Raw genomic sequence first — 26,527 nt, forward strand, 5'->3', positions numbered from 1 at the left:
CCCTTCCAACAAAACCACTTTTTCCTTCACATGTTGGGTAGATTGCTACAGTTTTGCTTCGGATGGCCCAGCATCAGTGGGCTCAGGCTCCTCGTGTGCCTCTCCATGTGTCTTCCTTGAGACCTTCAGTGAAAATGTCCAGGTTAGCTTCTTGACAGGTTCAGTCCAGTTGTGTTAAATAGCGCTTACTCATGAAGAAGGGAGGGAAACTTTGGACTCATTGGCACCTTTTCCCTCTTCTTCTATGCAGCACAATCGTCCTTCACATGGCGGGGCATCACCACCACCATTGTGTGATGTAGCCTGCCTCTGACGTCTTGTCAAATCTCACTCAGCTCCTTCTGTTACGCTCTGCCAGGGGCAAAGGGAACCCTCATGGCACTTGTAGGTTTGTGACACTGTGGCGCTCAATCCTGCTCAGAAGTGTGGCCAGACACCGATGTTGCGCCGCCTTGTAGTCACCTTGCAATTCCAGTGCCGAAGTGTATTTCTTCGGGTTCCAGCATGTAGCGCAAATCACCGCATGTTGCTCATCGGGGCGCTTCCACCCTGAACTCACCAATGCTGGACGAACTTATAACCACAGAGCCAAGAAGAGCTTCAGAAAGGTAGGTAGGCACACCACCGCTTCTTGTGATGGTGCCCATCTTAGAGCATGGTCAGATCTGCTCTCTCACAAAGCCCTTTTTACTGGACAAAAGACAGAAACATTAGTTTTGTCAGTGCTTGAGTAATGGATGCTTTATATTTCTGCAGCTTCCCCATCTTTATAAATATTCCCAGGTATCCGTTCAGGAAGATTTCGTATCTTTGCTGTTCAGGTGTTAGGCGGTACAAGATTAAAAACTGAAACAGAGCAATATGGATGCCTTCACAAGAAGCAGCACTTATGGGCCAAATAGGTAACAGTTCTTTGAGTTGTGTACGCTACAGGCCAATTAAGTCAGAGATACTTTGATTTTTAAAATTTCTGTTTTAAAATTGACCACAATGTTGCTCGCTCTGTTCTCCGATCCTCATTTACTTCCTCTGTATCCGTATGTATCTTCTGGTTAGTTGATTCAAAATGTTATTAGTACATTTTTATCTTCCCATGGCTAGGAGTCTCAGGCTGCCCATGATGTAAGATTGTCTGTTAGACTATGGACCTGATTCAGTTGTTGGTGGACAGGATGCTCTGTCGCCACAGCAAAGGAGTAACCTTTCCGCCTACCTGAAGGTCCGTACGCCTTATTTAGAGTTGGGGGACCTTCCGTGTATAGACAACAGAGACTACTCTGTAGCCTCTGCCTATACAGACATCCAACAGAATAAGCCCCGTTGGAGAATTGGCTATATGTCCGCCAATCTAATTTAGATGGGCAGACATATGATATATAGCTGTTTTTTAGTGTCTATCACCGCCAGGAAAAACCTGGCAGTAAAGGTCACTGAAAAGTGTTCTGTGCTCAATGCCCCTCTGGTCATGGAATAAAACTCCCACGGCGAGGAGGGGAACTGTTTTTTTATTTTCAAATAGAATATCCTGTTTTTGGAAAGTTTTTTATTTTAAATCAAAAAAGGAATTGTAATGGAAAAATGGTCTTGATTTTAATATTGATCTGAAAGGCTCCTATTTTTAAAGCCCGGGGATGTCCGCTCAAGCACTTGAAGATCTGAAAGAGATGGGCGGATTATAGAGACCTTCACCTGGAGCCCGTCTATGCGGGAGATGCAGCAATGCTGGGTTAATTGGGTAGGAATGTCGTACAGGAGCCAAATTGTTAAGCAGGACTCGTCATGGATGCGGTGGGAGGTCAGGTGATGTCTAATATGTGGTGCAAAGACAGTGCATTTGGGGGGGGGGGAGTTTTCTTGGTGATTTTTCTTTTACAAAATGTATATCTTAAATGTCAAAGCAATTTCTGTGCTGTAAAATGTAGCGGTTAGCCTCTGGGTTACAAAGCGCTGCAGTGTATTTGACACTTGACGCAATAAAAATTGTTAAAAAAAAAAAAAGGAATTGTAAGTTTGCCACAAGGCTCCACCATGTATGATGGAGCCGCAAAGCAAAGTGAGAAACAGTGGCAGGAAATGCCTTGACGGCGATTCCTATCAATCCTTGAAATGTCCAATGGACAGCTCAGAATGTGGCTGTTGTGACTTCGGCCAGGGTGACGGAGTAATTTACTCAATCGTCCGGTGGTGAAGGAGCCAACTGCCAAATTAGAAATCGGGCCCTATATCTTTTCTGTCATTGTGTTTGCTAATTGTTGTTACTTGATGTTATTTTCACCCAATAATCTTCTTATTTTGTTACCCTAGTTGCTGCATGTCTGGTTTTATGATAAAATCAAATAGATGTTTTTGAACAGAAAAGAGAATACTCATGGTTTGAGACTTGCATTCAGAATTGAGTTTGCAATTTTCGTCGTGGAGTGCTTATGGTTAGGAAGTGTGATGACCAGTCTTCAGTACTATGACAACTCTTGAATGGAGAGAATGCTGTTTGTAGTTGAAACCTGATCTGTCTTTTACTTGTAGAGGTGTTCCTAATGCTCAGGAGAAGATGTAGGAAGGTGGGGAAGGCAGTGCTACCATTCAGCTTAAATGTTAACCCATTGATTCATGGTGGCAGAAGGAGTCAATGGACAGTCTGTGGACACTCTACACTAATATTCCTGCACCTAAATTCATGAATGGTGATGGTCTTGAGATTAGTGCCTGGTTTGGAAAGTTTGAGTCTGAAAAGCCAAGGCTTGTAGTAGGCCTGTATGTGTGGCATATCAGTGGCCTTTGTTTCCAAATTTGTTTTTACTTTTGATCTGTCAAACTTTCATAGACTTGGGAACAGCATGTGAAACCCTCATAAACATTATGCTTGTGTGTTAAATTACTCAAAAGTAAAAATCTTCTCTTCTTAATAACTTGTTCTCTTCTTTTGTAGGTCGCCCAGGGAAACGTTACCCTCCAAGAGTGCCACCAAGAGTACCTCCCATGCCACCTGGGACCCTGCCGAATACCACCAATGCCTTGTCTGGTCTCAAAACATCAAGCAGCAATACAGAATCACAGGGGCATAAGATGCAGGGACCAGATGCTTTACGCCGCCCATTTCGTGTACCAAAAGAAAAACCTAAAACTGTCTGGGAATTACTGAGGGAGAAAAGGATGAAGAACTCAACATCTTTTACTAGTGCAGCACCCTGTGAGAAGGCTGTTGCTGTTGGACCCAGAGTTGTGACTCCCCAAGTATTGATTGCCCTACAGCCTAAACCTAGGTCAAGCCAGCCACATGCTTTGCCATCCCCTAAGAATGCATTTCCTTTGATAAACACTGTACAAGCTCCATTGTTGCCTTTGCCATCACCAGCGGCATCTTCCAGATCGCGTACATCAATAAATCTCTCGGAAAGGAAATCCAAGTGTGTAGAAGGCTCTACCTTATCCCAGGAGATGAGTGCAGGCTCAGATAAGTGTATGATACATAATAAAGGAGAACGTATGCCAATTTCAAGCAGAACTTCAGTATCTCACACAAGTAGCCGTTCCGGGACAAGTGTTACGACAATGGTGGGAAATAACTTGATATCCCAGTCTCTGCAAGGACAAGCTGGTATGACGTGCCCAGTTCCACATAAATTACCTACTGAAAAAGAGATTGCTCAAACAGCTCCAAAGGCCACAACAGTTGCACCTGAAACCAAAGCTTCAATTTCCAAGGCTGGATCTTCAGTTCCAAATTATTCACAAAACAGCATCTTGAGCTTGCTGCCCGCAGCTTTACCCTCACAGAGAGGGCCTCAAAATCTAACCAACAAACTGATGCCCTTCACCTTGTTTGTAACGCCACAGGGACTGGTTCCTGTGCCGACTCACACACTATTGGGCTTTCCCAGCTCCAGTCTACAGATGGCTTTACCCAAAACAGAATTGCTGCCATTGGCAGGTATTTCTGGAGACAAGGTGTCTGCTGAAGGAGCACACCTATCAGTGACTAATGCAAACACAAATGTAACAAGCAGTCCAGCTGCACCCACTTCCCAGGCAAATGCACCATCCATTAAATCAGTCAAAAAACAGGTAACAAAACTAAAGTGTCCTTTGGATATTCTTCCATCAGCGTCATCAGTGCCTGTCCTGGCGGTTCCTTTGCACTGCCCCAATACGACTGAATCATGCACATCTGGTGAACTCGGGGCTGCTTCCCCCTCAAGTGGACCATCCTTCATGGCTGTGTTGCCTCCAGCAAACAAGCCAATGATAATTTCAAGTGCAGAACTGCAGTGCTCTCTCAGTTTAATCAGCCTGAGCAAGGGTGGACTTACTGAGCTTGAAGAGTCGCCTTCCTTCCAGAGCGAAGCACAGAAAATTGGTAAAAAGAGGCCACTTGTGCAAACATTCTCCGATACCTTTGTTCAAGCACCCAAACGCCCTCTGACTTCGGTTACTAGAAATGTTATTGCTATTCCTAAAGCAGAGAGTATACAGTGTCCTGTAGTTGCAAGTAGCCTAGCTACACCACCTGTTGCTAGTAGCGGCATAAACCAAATTCAGTCACCTGTAATTATTGCAAGGAGCCAAACCCCTGCCACACCTCCTGTGGTTAGTAAAGATATAAACCAAATTTGCCCAGCTGTCTCTGTTGCAGTGAGAAGCCCAGCCACACCTTCTGTGGCAAGTACAAATATGACCACAAATCTTCCCATCATGTCTGTTGCTGTGACAAACCCAACCGCACAAGTTTTCTATAGTACCAATAAGAACCAAATACGACTACCTGTGTCTTTTGATGTGAGGAGTGCTCCGATACCACCTCGTGCCAGTGTTGATAAGAAACCAAACCAACCAACTGTATCTGCCCTATTAGCAAAGAGTACACCCACTACACCTCTGGCTGCTAACAGCATGACCCAGCCACCCGTTTCTGTTACTGCAAAGAGCCCATTTCCTGCCCCACTGCTTGTGGCTAGCAATGAAAATAAAAATATCCAGCCACATGCATCTATTGCTGTGACTAATCTGGCCACACCACTTAGGACTAGTGATGATAAGAACAAATGTCTGCCCATTGTATCTGTTGCCATGAGGAACCCAGCCACACAAGTTGTTTTTAGTAGCAATCAGAACCAAATCCAGCTACCTGTGTCTTTAGCCGTTAGAAGCCCAGCCACAGCACCTGGCCCTACTAATGATAAGAACCAAATCCAGCCATCTGTGTCTATTGTTCCAAGGAGCTTAGCCACAGCACCCAGCCCTAGTAATGAGAAGAACCAAATCCAGCCATCTGTATCTATTGTTCCAAGGAGCTTTGCCACAGCACCTGTGCCTAGTAATGAGAAAAACCAAATCCAGCCATCTGTGTCTATTGTTCCAAGGAGCTTTGCCACAGCACTGGTACCTAGTAATGAGAAGAACCTAATCCAGCAATCTGTATCTATTGTTCCAAGGAGCTTTGCCACAGCACCTGGCCCTAGTAATGAGAAGAACCAAATCCAGCCGTCTGTATCTATTGTTCCAAGGAGCTTTGCTACAGCACCGGTACCTAGTAATGAGAAGAACCAAATCCAGCCATCTGTGTCTATTGTTCCAAGGAGCTTTGCCACAGCACCTGGCCCTAGTAATGAGAAGAACCAAATCCAGCCGTCTGTATCTATTGTTCCAAGGAGTTTTGCCACAGCACCGGTACCTAGTAATGAGAAGAACCAAATCCAGCAATCTGTATCTATTGTTCCAAGGAGTTTTGCCACAGCACCTGTGCCTAGTAATGAGAAAAACCAAATCCAGCCATCTGTGTCTATTGTTCCAAGGAGCTTTGCCACAGCACCGGTACCTAGTAATGAGAAGAACCAAATCCAGCCATCTGTATCTATTGTTCCAAGGAGCTTTGCCACAGCACCTGTGCCTAGTAATGAGAAAAACCAAATCCAGCCATCTGTGTCTATTGTTCCAAGGAGCTTTGCCACAGCACTGGTACCTAGTAATGAGAAGAACCTAATCCAGCAATCTGTATCTATTGTTCCAAGGAGCTTTGCCACAGCACCTGGCCCTAGTAATGAGAAGAACCAAATCCAGCCGTCTGTATCTATTGTTCCAAGGAGCTTTGCTACAGCACCGGTACCTAGTAATGAGAAGAACCAAATCCAGCCATCTGTGTCTATTGTTCCAAGGAGCTTTGCCACAGCACCCAGCCCTAGTAATGAGAAGAACCAAATCCAGCCATCTGTATCTATTGTTCCAAGGAGCTTTGCCACAGCACCGGTACCTAGTAATGAGAAGAACCAAATCCAGCAATCTGTATCTATTGTTCCAAGGAGTTTTGCCACAGCACCTGTGCCTAGTAATGAGAAAAACCAAATCCAGCCATCTGTGTCTATTGTTCCAAGGAGCTTTGCCACAGCACTGGTACCTAGTAATGAGAAGAACCTAATCCAGCAATCTGTATCTATTGTTCCAAGGAGCTTTGCCACAGCACCTGGCCCTAGTAATGAGAAGAACCAAATCCAGCCGTCTGTATCTATTGTTCCAAGGAGCTTTGCTACAGCACCGGTACCTAGTAATGAGAAGAACCAAATCCAGCCATCTGTGTCTATTGTTCCAAGGAGCTTTGCCACAGCACCTGGCCCTAGTAATGAGAAGAACCAAATCCAGCCGTCTGTATCTATTGTTCCAAGGAGTTTTGCCACAGCACCTGGCCCTAGTAATGAGAAGAACCAAATCCAGCCATCTGTGTCTATTGCTACAGTGAGCTTTGCAACTCTACCTGTCTCTAGTAAGGATCAGAACCAAATCTGTCCACCAGTATCTGTTTCTGCAATGTGTGCAGCACCTCCAGTGTCCATTAATAATCAAATCCATCCACCTATGTATGCTGCCGCAAGGAGCTCAGCCACAACACTTGTAGCTAGCAATAGTGTGAGCCATATTCACCCACCGGTATCTATTACTTCCATGAGTACATCCACCCTGCCTGTCGTTAGTACTGATAATAACCAAATCCAGCCACCTGTATCTGTTGCTGCAAGGACCCCAGCCACGCCTCTGGTCTCTGCTACTGATAACAGCAAAAATCACCCACCTGTATCAGGTTCTGAGAAAAAAGTTCTGGATCCGAGCATAGTTTCCATAGAGGAAGAAGGAAAGGTAAAGAGTTGGCTGAAAGGAGCACATGGCATTCATGTGCCACCATTAAAAGATGGCCTACCCTACATGCCACCTTCCACTTGCAACTTGAAGACTTTGTCAAGACTTCTACAGCAGAAAAAGGTGTTGGAGAAAAATGCTCTTCGACTTTTTCAATCTAATGAAGAAAATAAGGAAAGGACTACAGACAAACAACTGCAGGTTATACAAGAACTGGTTGCTCATAAACTTAAGGACAATCCAGCGTATCTCCTGCTGAAAGCCCGGTTCCTATCAGCGTTTACCGTACCAGCTTTTTTGGCTACAATGCCTCCTCCAGGAATCAGAACAACGGTACGTTCCACTCACTACACATATGGCGATACTGATGACGAAGTGGATGACTATCAAGAGGTAGCGGTTGAGTATGATGAGATGGACTTTACAGACGATGAGGGTAAGGAAGCAATCTACAGGAAAGCGAATCCAGGAAATCCTTTGGCTAAAATGCAGGTGGACAGTGCAGCTAAAAGCCTTCCTACAGCTCAGTGCGATGCCCAGCCAGATCAGGTAATGTTGCACAGTTCATACAGTGTGTAATGTGCAGTTGTTAAGTAGAGTCTGAGTGTGCTCAGAAATCATCATAGATTTTAAGGATAACCGATTTCACAATTCCTTCTTTATTTCCACCATCTAGTTTTTTAGTCTGTAATTTCTGGTCCTTCTCCACAAACTACCAATGCTTTCCCTCTCATCACATACTGAATCATGTTTGACCTCTTTGCTCATACCTAACCTGCATCTGTGGAACAATGTTGATGCTGTTTCCGTGTTAGCATTGGTAGACACAGCTATATCCTTGCAGAAATACCAAACTGTGCAACTAGGAATATAACACATGCTATTAATGATGGTTCAGGTGTCTCTGCTTTTCCAGCTTTAGTGGTTCTGTCAGCATAGTGTAGCAAATTGGCAGAAGGAACTGGCCAGTTTTGGTAGTGTTGAATTGGAGGAAGAGACAATTGAGCCTTGGCCAACTCCAAACTGACTGGGGAGAGAGGTTAATGCAAATTAAGGTAGTAAAACGATGCAGTGCCTGCCTATGATGATATACATTCTATTATATTTCACTGAATGCTGAGCTTTTGTAGTCTGAACAGCCGAGTCTGGTGGACAGTGTCGAAGGCGCCCATTAGTTTCAGAAGTAGCAGTGCTGCTGCTTCTTATATATTATCCTCCATTTTATCTCATCCCAAATGGAAATCAAGGTGGATTCAGGGCCTCTGTCTGGGCTGAAGCCCACTTGTTGGCCAGACAAAATATTGTTCCCTTCTATGACATCAGATATCTGGGATAACACATCACTTTCAAATACTTTTCCTAGGAAGGAGCCAATAGAAATTGGTTTGTAGTTTGCACGGTTTGATAGATTGTGGTTTTGTTGTTTTTTTAATGTGTGATCTGATGAAGAAGCTCTTCAGTTTCGAGCGGAAGGTCCTGTTAATTGTTGGATGATGTTTCTTGCCACAGTGGCTGCTGAGTTAATATAGTAGGATGTCTGAAGAATCATGACTGGCAAGGACCTGACGGAGATCCAGATGGCTGCTTAACTTGACCAGTTCTTTGAATTTGGCTTCTAAGAGCTATCTGAAGGAAGCTCGAAACTGATGCCTATATTTATCCTTCGTTCTGTTTGCTCATTTGGGCCATTTTACTCCTCACAGAGCTCACCAGTTTCTTTGATTTCATCACGAGCTCATTAGCAGTGGCCCTGCAAGAGGCCAGCAAGTGTCCCATTTTGGTACATAAGCATGAGTTTGCGAAATTCTGAAAGGATCTGATTCTGCTCTTTAGATGGGTGTTTCACATTCTGGTGAGACACCTTGTTCGGTTTTAGTTTACTTATCTTTTTGTTCATTCAATAGGTTTTCTTTCCGTACTTCGCACAACTCAATGTTTTTTCTGGTATACGTCTGCCAAACCCTTTGGCAAGACAGCTGTAGATTCACTTCTGTTGTTTGATTATTGGGAAATGCTGAAAGGTAGAGTTTCTTCCATCGTCTGTAGATAGTCTTGATCATTTCATTCTTTTTGTAATTGTCTTAGGAGGCTGTTATGGAAGATCATGTAATGATCAGACCTACTTAATGGGGAGTTTCCAGTTATTGTCTCAAGATCTAGTCCCAAGAAAGTTATGTCTAAGGGTGTAGTTAGGTGCATGTTTAGGGCCCTCCACCAGCAGTGCCAGGTTGAGGACCTCTCGGTTAACCATTATATATTTTATTTGTGAGATGTCTGGTTGATCCAATCACATGTGAAGGCCTCCTAGGACTAGGGCATGGTTGTGGTTTATTCTTATCTCCAAGACAGCATCAATTCAGGTGTCAGTGAAAGCGCCACTGTTCAGTTGGGGTCTATATATCAGTAAAAATGAGCAGGAGAATCTACGAGAAGAGGGGCAGCATACCAGCACAGCCCCAATAGCTGTCAGATTACAGTATTTATATTTGATAGTTTGTGAAAATCACTGCAAGGCTACCTCCTGTCTTCTTGGGGTAGAGATTTCGTATCCTGGTAGTATGGCTTTATGGCATGTCAGTGGGGTATCATCAGCTAGCCAGGTTTCAGTGATGAGCAGGCGGTCAGGAGACGTGAACAAGCTCAGGTCATGAACGTGCAGGTGGATTCATAGATCGAGCATTCATCAGGAGACAGTTCTGTTTTAGGCTATTAGGAGGTGTATTTGGTTAGTAATGGGAGTGGGAAGAGGTACAGTATTGGAGAAAGAGAGCAGAAGAGGAGCTAGTGGGATGTGATAAAAGTGGAAAATTCCACTTCGTCCATGCGGAGGTGATGGGGGCTTTTACATGGTTAGGTGAAATAGTACAAAATCGAATCTGGTACGTTAAGAACACCATCTTTGTATGGAAGTATCAATGTGCTCCATTTTATCTGGGGTCATTTGCCTGCCCAAATGAGTTGGATCAACAGAGTTTGTAATGTCCTAAAAGTGCGCTGTCAGGCATATGGGAATATTTTTTTTTTTAAAGTATAAAAGCTTGAGCATTATGGCCATTTTGATTAAGGCTATTCTCATAATTATAGTAAGTGGGTGTTCTATCCATCCTTTTACTTGACCAGTAAGTTGAATAGGTCGCCCATAACTATTTTGAAGGACTTCTGAATGGCCATATTAAGGAATCAATGCTTTGGCAGCATCAAGAAACGCCGCCACAGTATGAATCTCAGGGTTTAATTTGTGTAATTGAGTTTACAAGCTGTGGACCGTCCGGGTACAAAACCAGATTACTTGGGTAATACTATGGTAGGAATGAGAGGGAGAAGCCTACTGGCTAACAACAAAATGTTGTTATCCATTTTTCTGAGGGACAATGGCTGATAAGAGTTACATTTGTTGGGATCCTTGCCTGGTTTATGTAATGTGATCAACAGGGCTTCCTGCATTGTAGTAGGGATCTGACCCATATCAAAAGCTTCTTGATAGACCTTCATAAGGTTCGGCGCTCTGAGTGTGCAGTATTCTTTATAGCAGTGGTTCCCAAACGATTTAGAACCAAAACCCACTTTTTAGAACAACAAACGTTCCCGACTCACCTACCATTAATGCAAATGAGGCCAGGAGATTTGTGAATGTAATTATAACATCGTGTGGTAGCGCATTGTCATTTACAGATAGCACATCTTCCATTGAAAAGGCCACTCAATTTGCACAAACATATAGTTTTACTGATAAAACTTTATAGCACAGAAATCATAATTTGTGGAAATCGGGTTTCTGTGAATATTTATCATTAGTATCTTGATTTGTTTTGATCCTATTAAAATCTCTGTTTCCAGCACACTTGAGAGTTACAAAAAAGTGTTTTATGTTTGCTTTCCTAACTGCTGGATGCATACAGTTCATTTCCAAGTATTTACCTTTTGATGTGTATTGCAAAAACCAAAACCCTACATCGTCACATAATTCACTTTAAAAACTCCTCTCATTTTGCAGTCAAGAAAAGAACAGTAAACACCAGCTCCATGTTAAAAGAATTAAGCAGCCTTACATTTGGCCTCTGTCTTTGGGTAAATGTGACAAGTTAAACACTGAATTTAAAGGCATTTTTATTAATTGCTCTGACTTTCGCAACCCACTAAAAATCAGCTCCTTGCCTACCAGTGGGTTGTGACTCACAGTTTGGGAAACACTGCTTTATAGAATTCAACAGTTAGCCCATCATTACCAGGGACTTTTCCATTCGCCATTGTGCGTATTATACCCGCAATATCCTACTCAGTTATAGGGAAGTCCAGATATCCTCGGTGTACAATAGTTAATCAAGGCCAGGGTGGCCTCATTTAAATATTTATCGATTTTGACTCATGGGGGATGTTGAAACAGACTCACAAAGCGAGTTATAGAATTTGGTGAAAGTCAGCAGGACCTCTAGTGGGTCTGTCAGAAAATCAGTTTCAGAGGTGCGGATCTCAGTGACTACAGCTGCTGCACAAGGTTTACAGATCAAAGCAGCCAATGCTCTCCAAGGGGACTCTTCCTCTCCATATCTACGCATGGTGTTGGTATTTCCCCAGGAAGTGTATTTCCCTATTTACTTTAGCATGATATTCTTGTACAGTACGCTAAAGGTTTTTGTGCATCTACTACTCCCCCCACCCCCCCACCCCCATATTTTGGATTCCAAAAGTTGCACCTTTTTTAATTGCATATCCAGCCTAGCCTTGATGGATTTAAGAATTCCCTATGATTTGGAAATACATATGCCTCTAACATAGCCCTTAAAGGCCTCCCAAACAATACTGAGTTAGTAATAGTGTTAATATTATTGTGAAAGTATTGTTAATAGTATTGTTAATATTATTGTGAAAGTAGTCAATGATTTCTGTTTTTAACATGGAGTCCATTGTTGCTTTTGAAGTGAAATGCCATAATCTATACGTCCGGTATTCCACAGGAAACACTATTCTAAGTAGTACCGGTGAATGATCTAACAGCGTTACAGTTAATATCTGAACTTCAGTCATTCATCTTGAGAAACTGTCTAGCAGTCCAATCCAGAGAGTCTGGCAAGGAGTTATGTGTATACTCATGCTTAGCTGGATTTCAATGTCTCCATATGTGTATTTGCTCAAATTGTTCTATGATTTGCTGCAGGGCTTTGGATAAAGGCATTGAGTATCTAGTTCAAGATGTTCAATCCATATGGGGATCTGGTGTAAGATTAAAGTCTCCACCCATAGTAGTGTGCATTGAGGGCCTTCTTGCATGTTGTTTGCTAAGTTCGAAAAAAAGGATGTGCACCAGAGTTGGCCCATAAATGTTAACCATTGTAACAGGCAGTATGCCCAGTGTCCGCTAGCCTTCAGATAAGACCCCTCTGGATCTCTCAGCACCTGTCGTACTGTAACAGAACTCTTTATTATTATTATGGCAGTTCCACTGCTTAATTTGAGTAGGAAGTGTAAAATCTGCCTTCACTCCAGCGCTGTGCAAATCTCGAGTCTGAATGTGGATGTAAGTGTGTCTCTTGTAACAGGGCTATATGCACAATATGACAGTCAGGGTGTGCCAATATCCACCTGGCCTTGGGCGCATTATTGAGTCCTCGTACAGTCCATGTGTGGAAGTTTACACTAAGGGGAGGTGGTGGTGTACTCTGCGGTTTTGTCATTTAAAATCACAATAGATCTAGCAATGTATTGGATAAGATTTATTAGTTTGAGTGTAACATTTAATGGTTTATTTTATGATATATTGAGAAATATACTTAACATCATAAACTCTCCCCATTATACCACCCAAAACCCATACCAACCCGAAGCTGGTCAGCAATTTACCCATAGGGTCACAACCAAACTTTGAATACAGCAGGAGGCCTCGAAAGCGTGTGAGCACCACGTGCCCACTTCCTATTAGTGTTTCTCTGTTCAGGAGTCTGTAAAAGTCACAATCTGTAGAAAGGAAAACATCAAGCAAGGCAGTTCAACATAGTAATATACATAAGCCACATTATCAAAAGCATATGTCCATGTATGTGCAAAGAGCCGTCTTTTCCAGCAGTTGCACATCAGAAATGCTCAAACTCAGTGTGGCAGACAAGGGAGGAGAGTTTTGTTGGTGATGGATTGTCTTCCACAGTTTCATTTGAAAAAGTCTCCTGCTTTTTGCGCATCATTAACAATGTAGGTTTTGTCTTCATAGAGAATGTGCAGCCGTACGGGGTACAGCATCACCTATTTGATTTTGACCTGTTGTCGTTTCTTTTTCACCATGGCGAATACACTCCTCGCCAACTGCACCATTTGCGTAAAGTCTGGGAAGAATGAGATAAATGACCCTATCTATGCAAGATACTGGAGCATTGTGTCCCCAGTGCTCGACCAGTGCTGCCAATGAGAGCACTAACACAATTACTAATCATCACACTTCTACAAGTGTGACAATTCAGACTATTTTATGCTACCCGAAGCTGTAAGAATGGTTGGGTGGCAGGTCTTAGTCATTTTTAATGTATATTGAATTACTAAACAACTGTAGTTGTACTCATCTCAAAATTGGACTCACAGCACCACTATGTGGCAGATTGTGATAAATGCTGGTGTTGGCAATTAAGTGCCAGTGCCGAGCACCTGAATCCACCGGCTCAAATGAAGCACTTTGTGTCCCTATCCTGATAGTTCAATGTTCTATCAATTGGAGGTCGAAGTGGGGTTCCTGGTGGTGGGTGTTTTGCTACTGACCTATGAACATATTTGATATCTACTGAACATTTCTACTAGCATGGTTTCTCCATAATTTAACATTTTCTAGTGTTTATAGGTGCGCTATTCCTGTAATGAGCAAGTTACTCCTCCTCAACCTTTCCTCTAGGTCTTAATTTTTTGCTCTAATCTCCACAATTTCTTTGCTTAGCTTAGTAAGCAGTGTGTTATGTCAGGTCATTGTGTCCTTCACATCTGAAATTCTGTACTCTGCCATGTCAATTCTCACAGCTTGCCTATCCATTCTCTCCTTAAGTTGCTCTACTCTACTGTTAAGGAGTTGAGTTTCCCATCTATTGTGGATAGGCTATTTTTCATTTCCAAGAGTAGTGTTTTAATATCAGGTGTATCCATTTCCTCCTCTGGCTCCACAGTTTTGTTGCGCTGTTCTTCTCTGCCAGGCTCTTAGCATTTAGTGTGTTTCCTTTGCTTGAATGTGAGCTTGGTTTGGCAGTGGTGGTTCTTCCCCACGCCTGTGTTACGTGCCTTTGCTATACTAAGTTCAGGGTATAAATCGTTTTAGCACCTCAGAGATTATTGTCAAGAGAAGGAAAAACACATGCTTCTCTAGAATGGTAAAAGTCGGCAGTTGTCACAAAAGGAAGTATTCCAGTTTTAGGGCCTCATGATTGTGTGTCCTGTTGATGATTCCGAACCACATCTCCCTGGGTGGCCTCATACTGTGATCTCTTAGGGTTCAGATTTACTTTAGGAATGAAGTGCACTATGCAACCACGCTCTACAGAGTACTCTCATAGACTAGTGATGAATTAGCCAAGTGGCATGCGAAAATAAGCCTGTCGAGCAATGCTTACCCTGAGTTTCTCACTTGATAATATCTCTGTTGCACCTATGTTGATTCACAAACAATCAACCAGTATTGGCTTATAAACGTTTCAACTAAGTTATAGCAACTAAACAATGTGCCTCTTCACCAGGTGTGTAGTACAGGCTTTTTAGAAGGTGCTGGCACTGTTTCACCCTGGTCTGTTATCGTGCATCACAGCTTTACACAGTCCCCATGACCGCTAGGTCAGTTGTTTGCTCTGGCCTTTTCTACCAGGCCATATTGGGCTCCCACTTCCAGGGTCATGCCTGGAGCCCAGGGTCTCTGCCGCCGGCAGCACTTATTAATGCTTGCCGGCCTTCCTCTCTCCTTGTGTGCTCATAGCCACGCTCTGGGCCGCCAGCGACCTCTTTAGACTGGACAGTCAGACTCCACTGTCAGCGGTGTCACGCCCAGAGAGTTGGATGCTGCGCAGCAACACATTCCCAGACCCGGACCACAGGCTCCTCCCTACTTCGGGTTTCACGGGGCCGCAACCAGGGTCGTAGCTTAGTCAGTGAGATTCAGGGAGGGTGAATCGTAAATTTCCCAACTAAAAAACTGTATGTCAAAGGGTGGAGGAATGACCAAGGTTTCCATTAGGTGGGCCCCTGTCTAAGTTATTGATTAAAAAAAATTAATAACCAGTTAAAACTTTTCAGTCAAACGAGGATGACGAGAAAAACCTATACAGGCACAGGAGACGCGACTCATCTCTCAAACTAAGAATGCTTTTACTTAGGGGGATGTCACGCCTCAAACTCCCCCCAAAGCTACGCCCTGGCTGCGGGCGGCATGTTACCGAGTACTAAGTTATTTCACGTCCTCCTTTTGCCGGATTTTAGGGGATACTCGCTACCCTCTGCAGGAGCTAAATGCATCGTAGTCATCTTGGCCTGCGGCTCTCTGACGTAGTACCTCCCTACAACTAGATACAGGTCCTGAATTTCTATCTGAAATATTTGAAGGCTCTTTATTAGGATTATATAAACTGAATATTTCCAAGCCCAACAATACCTAAAAAGAGAGAGAGAGAGAGAGAGAGAGAGAGAGAGAGAGAGAGAGAGAGAGAGAGAGAGAGAGAGAGAGAGAGAGAGAGATTTCACAACTGAAAGTCACTGAGGTGTTTCGGCAGCTTCACAGCACGGCCCTTGCTGGTGTGCATTTCAGTCCCTTGCTCTCTTCCTCCGCGGGGTCCATCTGACCTCGCACCCTCCTCCTGGTCTCTTTGGGAGGCATTGGGTGTCTTGTCCGGAATGATCCCTCCGTCTGTGGCCTGTCTGGGCAGACATGGTGTTAGCTGTCCGGCTGATTGTCCCTCCGCACTGGCTGCGGGTCCGACCGCACTCACGTGGTCTGTAGAGGGTGCTGCCATTCCCGCTCCGCTGGGGCTTCGTCAAGTTCACTGTTGTTCCCGCCCCAGTGCAAGATCTTGTTGCACTTGGCCATTCTGGATTGGCACCGTACCTTGCCATTGTCGCCTAGTAGACCCACCTGCGTGAAGTCGTAGTCCCAATCCACAGGAACGACGAGAATACCCCCCACACTCTTGAGGCCAGTCCACGGAAGCGTGAGCCTGTTTACACTCTAGCAGCAGACTGACCCTGAGAGATGTGGGGACAAGGTTTGGAAGAGCTCACTTGAATCCCCCAGCGGGCGTTTCCTAATAAGCACAGCAGAAACATCCTGCAGCAAAGACAATAAAGACAATAAGAGTAATTACTCTCTGCTCTCTCATAGGGTTGTAAAACTATCAAACTGTCTAAGTTAAGGTGAACTAAACTCTACCCCGTTTCCCTCTTACCCGCTGGACATCTCGTTAAGCTGCAAACAGCGACTCAGCTGGGACTTGGAGGAAGCAGCAAGGCAGGGGAGGAAAATCCGCCAGGCAATGAACAGGAGATCGGGGCCACTGTTGGAAACTAAAAAGGAGGAATACTACACGGGGTAAATTCAGACTTGGAGGCTCAAATAAGACTCTACAAAAGAGTATAAATGAAAAGAAGAGGAGGATTTCTTTAGGTTTCAGAAACCCTGTGAGTCAATATCGAAAGAAACAAAATGTGACCAACAGGCCTATGTACAAGCACCAAACAAGTGCCAAGAAATTACTTGAGGATCCTCAAAGGAATTTCCTAAACGCGTACCAAGCACGTGTAAAAATAAATACAATCCCCTTCAGCAGATTACAAGGCGCGGTGAGCTCGAATACAGGAAACAATGTATCCGACTGACTCTGCTGACGCCTAAGGCTCTGGGGATGCAACCGCTCTAACCGAGCGTAAAGGAATGAGGAATGCAACAATGTTGCAAGTTCACCGCGGTCGCGTTGCTCAGTACAACACACACGACTGCATCCAATTGGAGACGGGGAGAATCAGGGATTAGATACACATATCAGGTTCTGAGAGGGGCATGGACAAAGGAAAGGTTGCAGGTGAACAGCAAAGGGGCCTGGACAAAGGAAAGGTTGCAGGAGAACAGCAAAGGGGCCTGGACAAAAGGTTGCAGGAGAACAGCAAAGGGGCCTGGACAAAGGAAAGGTTGCAGGAGAACAGCAAAGCGGGCTCCCTAGGACAACAGGAACACAGCGAGGAGGGGCGTGGACTGAGGACTCTACGAATCTGAAAGCCAAGCACCGGTTTGCTGCTGAGGAGAGCTATTTAAGGGAGAAACTCAGTGGACACTCCCTCCTCCACTTGCACTAAGGGAGCGTCTAAAAAGTACAGGTTGTTATAGCTTGCACTAAGGGAGCTTCTAAAAAGTACAGGTTGCTATTCGCTTCTTTCCCTGAATCCCCGCAAGGACACAAGAGGCTTGTCGTGTAACAGTTCTCCCACCCAAAGGCCGCTGCACAGGGCGAGGTTTGTCAGGATGTAGTGCATGAAATCTACGAACCAGAACAGGAGCATGCACGTTTTCTGCCGGTTCCCATGACCGATCCTCAGGAGCAAAACCTACCCAATCTACCAGGTATTGTAGTTTTCCCTGATATCTACGAGAATCCAAGATTTTCTTGATTTCATATTCTAGCTCGTCCCCAACTATTATAGGAGGAGGAGGGACCTCAGGTGTCATAGGGATTCGATGTTCTTTCAACAGGGACACATGGAATACTGGATGTATTTGCATTTCCTCAGGTAGCTCTAGTTTCATGGATACGGGAGTGATTGTCTTGATGATTTTATAAGGTCCTATGTAACGGGGTTGCAGTTTACGTGGACCTGGCAATTTGAGATTCCTGGTAGATAGCCACACCTGATCACCAACTTTATATTCCGGGGCTGGTCTTCTATGCTTATCTGCCTGTCTCTTCATAGTCTCTTGAGTTTTATTTAACTCCCTTGAGGCAGCCTTCCAAGTCTCTAAAATGGTAGCATGATGCCGTTGTACTGCAGGTATGCTTTCTAGGTGCAGAGGTACTGGTAAGGGCATGAACCTAGGATTGCGGGCATGAGCAAAATAGAAGGGGGAAACCCCAGTTGCGGAATGCATGGAATTGTTATAAGCAAATTCCGCTAACGGGAGGGCATGCACCCAATTCGAGGTGACTGTTGACAGTAAACATCTCAGATATTGTTCCAGCGTCTGATTCGTTCTCTCAGTCTGGCCATCAGTTTGGGGATGATAAGCTGTGGACAATCTATGATCTATTCCTAATGCTGTACATAAGCCCTGCCAGAACCTAGAAACAAACTGAACACCTCTGTCCGTGATAATAACAGAGGGTACTCCATGCAATCTGATGATTTGCTCTATGAATACTTGTGCCAAGTCCTTCGCAGTAGGCAGCTTTTTTAAAGGAATGAAATGTGCCATTTTAGTGAATAAATCCACCACCACCAATATGGTATTGTACCCCTGTACTGAGGGCAAATCAGTGATAAAATCCATACTAACAGTATGCCAAGGAATAGAAGGTATGGAAATGGGACGAAGCATCCCTGCCGGAACGGAATGCGAGGTTTTCTGTCTAGCACATACCTGACATTTGGCTACATAAGACAATACATCTTTGCTCATTCCTTTCCACCAAAACCATCTTTGACATAACTGAACAGTCTTGTCAACCCCCGGATGAGCCGTTAAGGACGAGTCATGACACCACTTGATTATTTGTTGTTGTAGAGTGGCAAGAGGGATGTATATCCTCTCTTGGTGTAGGTATAATCCATCCTTGATGGTTCGTTGCTGATCAGTGGTCCACTCTAGCGGAGAGATCTCTCCATAGGCTTCCATAAGCTGCTCCATAAATGTTGCAGGGGGTTGGTCTGGAGCAGTAACTCCTATTATTTTATCGTAAGGAATGAGTGGAGTGGGCTCATGAATATGTATTCGATGCTCTGCATCTAATCGAGACAACGCATCAGCTCTTCCCTGTTGTGCCCCTGGCCGATAGGTTATTATGAAATCGTATTCACTAAAAAATAACACCCATCTCAGTTGTCTAGGGGTTAAAGCTTTGGCAGATCTGAAAAATTGTAGATTGCGATGGTCTGTGTAGATGGTAATCGTATGCGGGGACCCCATTAAATAATGCCTCCACTCCTGAAAGGCAAGTTTTATGGCCAGGAGTTCCCTTTCCCCTATAGTATAGTTCTGTTCGGCAGGGAGGAGTTTCTTTGAGAAATACGCTACAGGATGTAGGCACCCAGTGGTGGTGTTCCGTTGCGATAACACTCCTCCTCCCGCGTATTGTGAAGCGTCGGCTTCCACGTAATAGGGTTGGGAGTTATCTGCATGACCCATTATCGGTGCTGTTGTGAATCTTTTCTTCAGTTGCACAAATGCATTTTCTGCTTCCTCTGACCACTTAAATTGACTACCCTTACGCAATAACTTAGTAATGGGTGTGATGACCTCAGAAAAATGATCGATGAAGCGTCGATAGAAATTCGCAAACCCAATGAACGATTGCACCTCCTTCACTGAGGTGGGACTAGGCCATTGGACTAATGCTGCGATCTTTTTTGGGTTCATAAGAATTCCTTCGGCCGAAATGATGAATCCCAAAAATTCCACCTTTTCTGTATGAAACGAGCTTTTGTCTAATTTGGCAAACAGATGGTTGTCCAGTAGTTTTTTCAAAATCATTTTTACATGACCGACATGTTCGTTCTCATTTTCGGAAAATATCAAAATATCGTCAATGTAAACAATGACGAAGAGGTCAAGATATTCACGTAGGATGTCATTGATGAAATACTGAAATGCGGCAGGGGCATTGCATAGCCCGAAGGGCATGACACAGTATTCATATAGGCCAAACTTAGTACAAAAAGCGGTTTTCCATTCGTCACCCTGTTTTACCCTTATCAAATGATAAGCACCCCGCAAATCCAATTTGGTGAATATCTTAGCCCCTCTCACTTGATCCAGAAGTACTGAAATGAGCGGTAATGGGTACTTGTTCTTGATGGTTGCCTTATTCAAGGCACGGTAGTCTAAACAGGCGCGTAGACCCCCTTCGCGTTTTGGAATGAAGAAGAGGGGAGAGGATACAGGGGAGGTAGAGTGTCGTATGAACCCCTTGTCCAACATTTCTGCCAGATATTGTTGTAAGTACTCTGTTTCCCGTTCCGTGAGAGCATAGACCCTACTCACGGGCAATTCGACCCCAGGGATCAGATCTATTCTACAGTCATAACTTCGATGCGGTGGTAAGGCCGCGGCCTTCTCCACATCGAATACTTCTGCGAAGTCACGATACATAGGCGGAAGCGCTGACTCCATCGTCTCCATAGCACAACATAGAGGCGTCTCCCAATCATGGGCTTCGTTGTAACAATGTAGCATACAATATGCGGATTTAAGGGTGATCTTGCGAGAAACCCAGTCAATATAGGGGTTATGTGTCTGAAGCCATGGCACCCCTAGGATGGCCCCAAAATTTGGTGTGTCTATCAAATCAAACTCCACTTGTTCTGAATGTCCATTGCTGCACACCATAGTCAATTTAGGAGTATGATAGGTGACCAAACCAGATGATAATTCCTTCCCATCCACGGCTCTAATGGGTTCTGGTTTGGATTTCTGCAAAAAAGGTATACGCAGGGTTTGAGCCAATTGTATATCTAGGAAATTGCCAGTCGCCCCGTAATCTAAAAGAAGGGATAGCGTCTTGCGACTTTGAAGGGACACAACAAGAGTGACTGATAATGTAAAATGGCGTGCCACCGGGGTGTGTATACTAGCCACCACTCCAGAGACCTTCCGATTTATATAACTCGAAGAACCGGTCTCGTCTTTCTTCAAGTGCTGTAGTTTTCCGAAGGTGCACCATATTCTTTTTTTTTTTTTTTTTTTTTTGAAACCGTTTATTACAGGTCTTAAAAGTATACAAGTATGGGCCCACAACCTTCCGGCCGGCCGCTAGCAATGATAGGAACATACGACATACATTCATGGAACACGTGGTATTACAGGAGGAGCAATTCTCAGTAGATAACAATGTCAAAAACCACATCATCCAGGCCCCGTTATGCGGTTTCATTTTAAATTAAGAACAACAAAAATTAAAACCACACCCACAAGGCAACCCACAATCAAAAATAGCAGCACGTGCTCCCCAAGAGGGGGGATCCCAACTATACACAGAAGTGTGAAGAGGGGGAAGAGAGCAAAGCGAGGACTGGGGGGAACCCAATGCCCGGCAGCGGGGGAATGAGTCGGCTAAGGGGATGGGACTGGCGAGGGATCAGGCAGCAGCGGCGGCGCGCAGATACCCCCTCGGTAGTCGTTCCAGGGGCCCCATACTTTCACCCATGTCCCAGGCTTACCCCTCGCCACATACACCACTTTTTCGCGAAACATGCACCAGTCCATGTGGTGCACCATATTCTTGACACAGAGCTGCGGTCTTAGGAATCGTTCCTGTTTTACTAGGACAACCTCTCGCATAATGTCCCCCTTTCCTGCAATAAAGACATAAATTCTGTTTCCTACGTCTGTCTTTTTCTTCGATGGTTAAAGGACTTCTCACCCCTCCAATTTGCATCGGTTCACTAGTGTCTTTGGTTTCTTTATTTTCTCTTTTATCTCCTCGCACTATAAACAGTCGTGCTAGGTTCCCACGTGATTTCTCCCCTTTTCTTTCCGTTAAACGGTGATTAAGCTTCACCACTAAGTCGATAAAGGAAGAGCAATCCTCTGGAGGGTCCACTATATGAGACAAAAGATATTTCAAGTCATCATTTAAACCTCTATAAAAGAGAGAGGTCCGTTTCTCTTCTGGCCATTGCGTTTCTACGATTAATCTATTGAATTCTGTCACATAGGTCAATAAATCCTTAAACAGCGTGAAATTATACAATAGGGGATCATTGTTTTCCACTAAAGGAATCGCCCAATTAGCAGCATTACCCCCTAAATAGGACACTACAAACGCAACTTTGGCCGCGTCATCGGGAAAGGCATTAGCCTTACAAAGAAAATGTAACTGACATTGATTAAGAAAAACATTAAATTTAGCGCTGTCCCCATAAAACCTTTCTGGGACAGCTAAAGGAACGGGGATAGGGGTGTGCACATCTACCTGTATGGCTTGAGGATTGGAAGTACTAGCAGTCACCTGCTCACCCAACGGAGAAGGAACTAGAAAACGAGCAGGCTGTATATATGTTCTTTTACTCTTCTGTGGAGTTTCAGACACCGTGCTCCTCTCTACTTGGTGTTGTCTTTCTAACTCTAGGTGTAGTTGTTGATTTTCTGTCCTTAATCTCCCTACTTCTCTCTGTAAATCTAACAGGGCTGCTGCCAACTCCTCTATAGTAGGGCTAGGATGAGGAGTCTCAGATACTAAACCGGCTCCTTCCATTTTCATCGTCGTTCGGGTGGACTTAATACGTGGGCTTGGCTTTCTGTCGCCTAGTAGACCCACCTGCGTGAAGTCGTAGTCCCAATCCACAGGAACGACGAGAATACCCCCCACACTCTTGAGAACAGTCCACGGAAGCGTGAACCTGTTTACACTCTAGCAGCAGACTGACCCTGAGAGATGTGGGGACAAGGTTTGGAAGAGCTCATTTGAATCCCCCAGCGGGCGTTTCCTAATAAGCACAGCAGAAACAACCTGCAGCAAAGACAATAAAGACAATAAGAGTAATTACTCTCTGCTCTCTCATAGGGTTGTAAAACTATCAAACTGTCTAAGTTAAGGTGAACTAAACTCGACCCCATTTCCCTCTTACCCGCTGGACATCTCGTTAAGCTGCAAACAGCGACTCAGCTGGGACTTGGAGGAAGCAGCAAGGCAGGGGAGGAAAATCTGCCAGGCAATGAACAGGAGATCGGGGCCACTGTTGGAAACTAAAAAGGAGGAATACTACACGGGGTAAATTCAGACTTGGAGGCTCAAATAAGACTCTACAAAAGAGTATAAATGAAAAGAAGAGGAGGATTTCTTTAGGTTTCAGAAACCCTGTGAGTCAATATCGAAAGAAACAAAATGTGACCAACAGGCCTATGTACAAGCACCAAACAAGTGCCAAGAAATTACTTGAGGATCCTCATAGGAATTTCCTAAACGCGCACCAAACGCGTGTAAAAATAAATACAATCCCCTTCAGCAGATTACAAGGCGCGGTGAGCTCGAATACAGGAAACAATGTATCCGACTGACTCTGCTGACGCCTAAGGCTCTGGGAATGCAACCGCTCTAACCGAGCGTAAAGGAATGAGGAATGCAACAATGTTGCAAGTTCACCGCGGTCGCGTTGCTCAGTACAACACACACGACTGCATCCAATTGGAGACGGGGAGAATCAGGGATTAGATACACATATCAGGTTCTGAGGGGGGCATGGACAAAGGAAAGGTTGCAGGAGAACAGCAAAGGGGCCTGGACAAAGGAAAGGTTGCAGGAGAACAGCAAAGGGGCCTGGACAAAGGAAAGGTTGCAGGAGAACAGCAAAGCGGGCTCCCTAGGACAACAGGAACACAGCGAGGAGGGGCGTGGACTGAGGACTCTACGAATCTGAAAGCCAAGCACCGGTTTGCTGCTGAGGAGAGCTATTTAAGGGAGAAACTCAGTGGACACTCCCTCCACCACTTGCACTAAGGGAGCGTCTAAAAAGTACAGGTTGTTATAGCTTGCACTAAGGGAGCTTCTAAAAAGTACAGGTTGCTATTCGCTTCTTTCCCTGAATCCCCGCAAGGACACAAGAGGCTTGTCGTGTAACAGCCATCACTCAATAAGGCAGAGCGGGTGTATGCTTCTACCACCCGCAGGGGTTCATTGAATTTGCTGTCACCTTTGAGGCCTGGTTGTCCTTTCTTGACCCGCACCATCTCGCCGTTTGCCAATGAGTCCTCACGCACACTGTTCCTTTTGTCATAATGTGCTTTGTAGATGCTTTGTGCCTTCTCTATGTTGCTGCGGACAATGGCTGGGGACCATTTGCTTTGTAGTCTCATGGTCATCCAGGCTGTGTTGTCTCTGGTGAAGGGTGCTCTGCCTCGTAGGATCTTAAACAGGCTGTAGCCTGTCAAGGTAGGTGTGATGCGGTAGGCCCATACCGTGTTTCTGACTTCGGACTCCCAGTTCTTACCGGCGCTGATGGCTGCTTGGATCGAGCCCATGATCACTCGGTTAAAGCGTTCCACTTGGACGTTCCCGGCTGGATGGTAGACTGGAGTGCGCTTCGTCTGGATTCCGTTTCTGTTGGTGAAGGCTGTCCATTTGACCGATGTGAACTGGGGTCCATTGTCGCTGGTGATGTACTTGGGGATGCCCTCCCTCAAGAAGATGCTGGTGAGGAAGGTTATGACAGCATCGGAATCAACGGACTCACAGATTTCGACTTCTGGGCACTTTGAATAACGGTCCACGATGACGATGAGGTGTTTGGGTGTGCCCCAGGTGTCTAGGACTGGACCTACAATGTCGATGGATAAGTCCTCCCAGGGGTTGTTGGGAGTGGCGAATTCACCCATGGGGGTCCTCATGGTGATGAGGGTTTTGTCCGCTCTGGCACAATGGGCACAGACCCTCACGAACCTTTCCACTTGGATGTCCATGGCGGGCCACCAGTACAGCAGCTTCATTCGCCTTTTGGCTTTCACGATGCCCAGGTGTCCTTCGTGGTTGATGTGGAGGATGCGGTCATGCAGAGCCTTCGGGGGCACCACTTTGTCACCTCGTAGTAGGAAGATGGAGTCCTCGCCAATGGAGAGTTCCTCGCGGACTTCCCCGAATTTTCTGAGGCTGCCGTCGATGTGCTTCTTTTCCGGCCAACCTCTCATGACGTATCGCTTGACTTGGGATAGTTCTGCATCCTGCGTGTAGGCTTCTGTCCAGTCCTGGGCACTGAATGGTATGTTCATGATCCGTCATGAAGGCGACGCCGATTTCGTCCCAATCAGATGATGCGATGGGCTCCTCCATGGCTACTGCCCTGCTCAGGAAATCCGCCACTCTGTTCTGCAGGCCCGGGATGTACTCTACATCGTAGACAAAGTCCAACAGGCGCAATGTAATTTTAGCGATGCGTGGAGTGGCTGTCGCATTTTCGCTGGATGTGTGACCTCGCGTCACTGCCTCCCGTGATACTCTCGCGGGTCACGTGACTCAGGAAGGCTAGAGCGCAACACTACAATGGTAAGCTGATAACAAAATAAAAGTGATAAGCAGCCGTCATTACAAACTGGACCCTGCTAAGAAGAAAGGCTTAACAGGCCAGATCAGTGCAAGCCAAACGCAGAACCCTGCACTGAACCCAATAAATAACAAAAATCTTTGAAGCGAAAACCCGCGGGCCAAGCACCACTAACCTAAGAGTAGAAAAAATAAATTACAATGGCCACTGCACTGTGTAAACCTGAAGTGCCACTAGGAGTGTCTACAAAAACATGGATGCGATGTGATCATTATCCATCTTTATAGGTACAGAGAGTGCTTTTTTTAAAAGTGAAAGTGAGATACTTGGGAGGGGCCCCTCTGGTGAGATGGCCTAAGTGCTCCATAAGTGAGTGCTGGGTCAAGGAATGATTATGAAGGAGATAAAGGAAAATTGCAAAGTCATTTTTGCATTGCCCCTGCAGAAGTGGCCTCTCGTAAATATAAATGAAAATTCTCAGTAGTCTTTCAGGAGTAGTGTGGAGAAACTACAACTGCTGCTGCTGCTTTTCAGGAGTATTCTTAGAAACCTTAGTGAATATCAGAAATCTGAAAATCTACACTGATAATTAGTAGTAAACTTATGAATGGAGATGTTCGAATTTCCTCACAATCAGCCCAGGTGCTGAAGAATTCGATGAACTTTTCTGCTTTCTTTGTGCCGCTTCAGGACGTTGCCCCAGAAAGTAATGCAGCTATGAGATATGGCATATGTAAATCTGCTCGGCTGTTATTGCAGTCGTTGTTACACTACAGCCTTCCTGGTAATGTTGCTGCTACACTGTTCCTACATGCCACCTCTTCTGGTTTTTTATGGCAGTGAACCTCATTCTTTTCAAAAATGTATCGCTGGGGTCAGTGCTTAATTTGTAAAATGATAAGTGCCAGGGCCCTTGTCAGGAGACCACAGCAGCTTGCACCACCCATTGAGCTACTAATGCCAATTCAGACTTTTTATACATTAAACATGGCTAATACCTGCCACCCAAGCTATTTTTACAGCTTTGGGTGGCAAGCCTTAGTCATTTTAATGTATATAGAATTATTAAACAATTGTTGTGTTCATCACAAAATTGGACAAACAGCACCACCATGTGGCTGGTTGTCATAAGTCCTGGTGTTGACAGTTAACTAATGGCGCTGAGCACTGGAAACCACTGGTTCAAATTGAGTACTGACTGTTTCAGAACAATTCCATGCAT

At 44.9% G+C, this 26,527-nt stretch overlaps 1 protein-coding gene across 2 annotated transcripts in view; it reads left to right on the forward strand.

The window, feature by feature from the left end:
* SNAPC4 (small nuclear RNA activating complex polypeptide 4) overlaps positions 1 to 26,527 on the forward strand; it is a 267,076-nt gene that overhangs the window by 228,151 nt on the left and 12,398 nt on the right. For both annotated transcript variants that reach the window (XM_085613150.1, XM_085613161.1), the window contains exon 22: positions 2,927 to 7,671. In XM_085613150.1, coding sequence (XP_085469276.1) covers positions 2,927 to 7,671 — 4,745 coding nt within the window. The remainder of the gene's footprint in view (positions 1 to 2,926; positions 7,672 to 26,527) is intronic.

This window comes from Triturus cristatus, chromosome 1_2, assembly GCF_964204655.1.
Source record: "Triturus cristatus chromosome 1_2, aTriCri1.1, whole genome shotgun sequence".
NCBI classification, from domain to species: domain Eukaryota; kingdom Metazoa; phylum Chordata; class Amphibia; order Caudata; family Salamandridae; genus Triturus; species Triturus cristatus.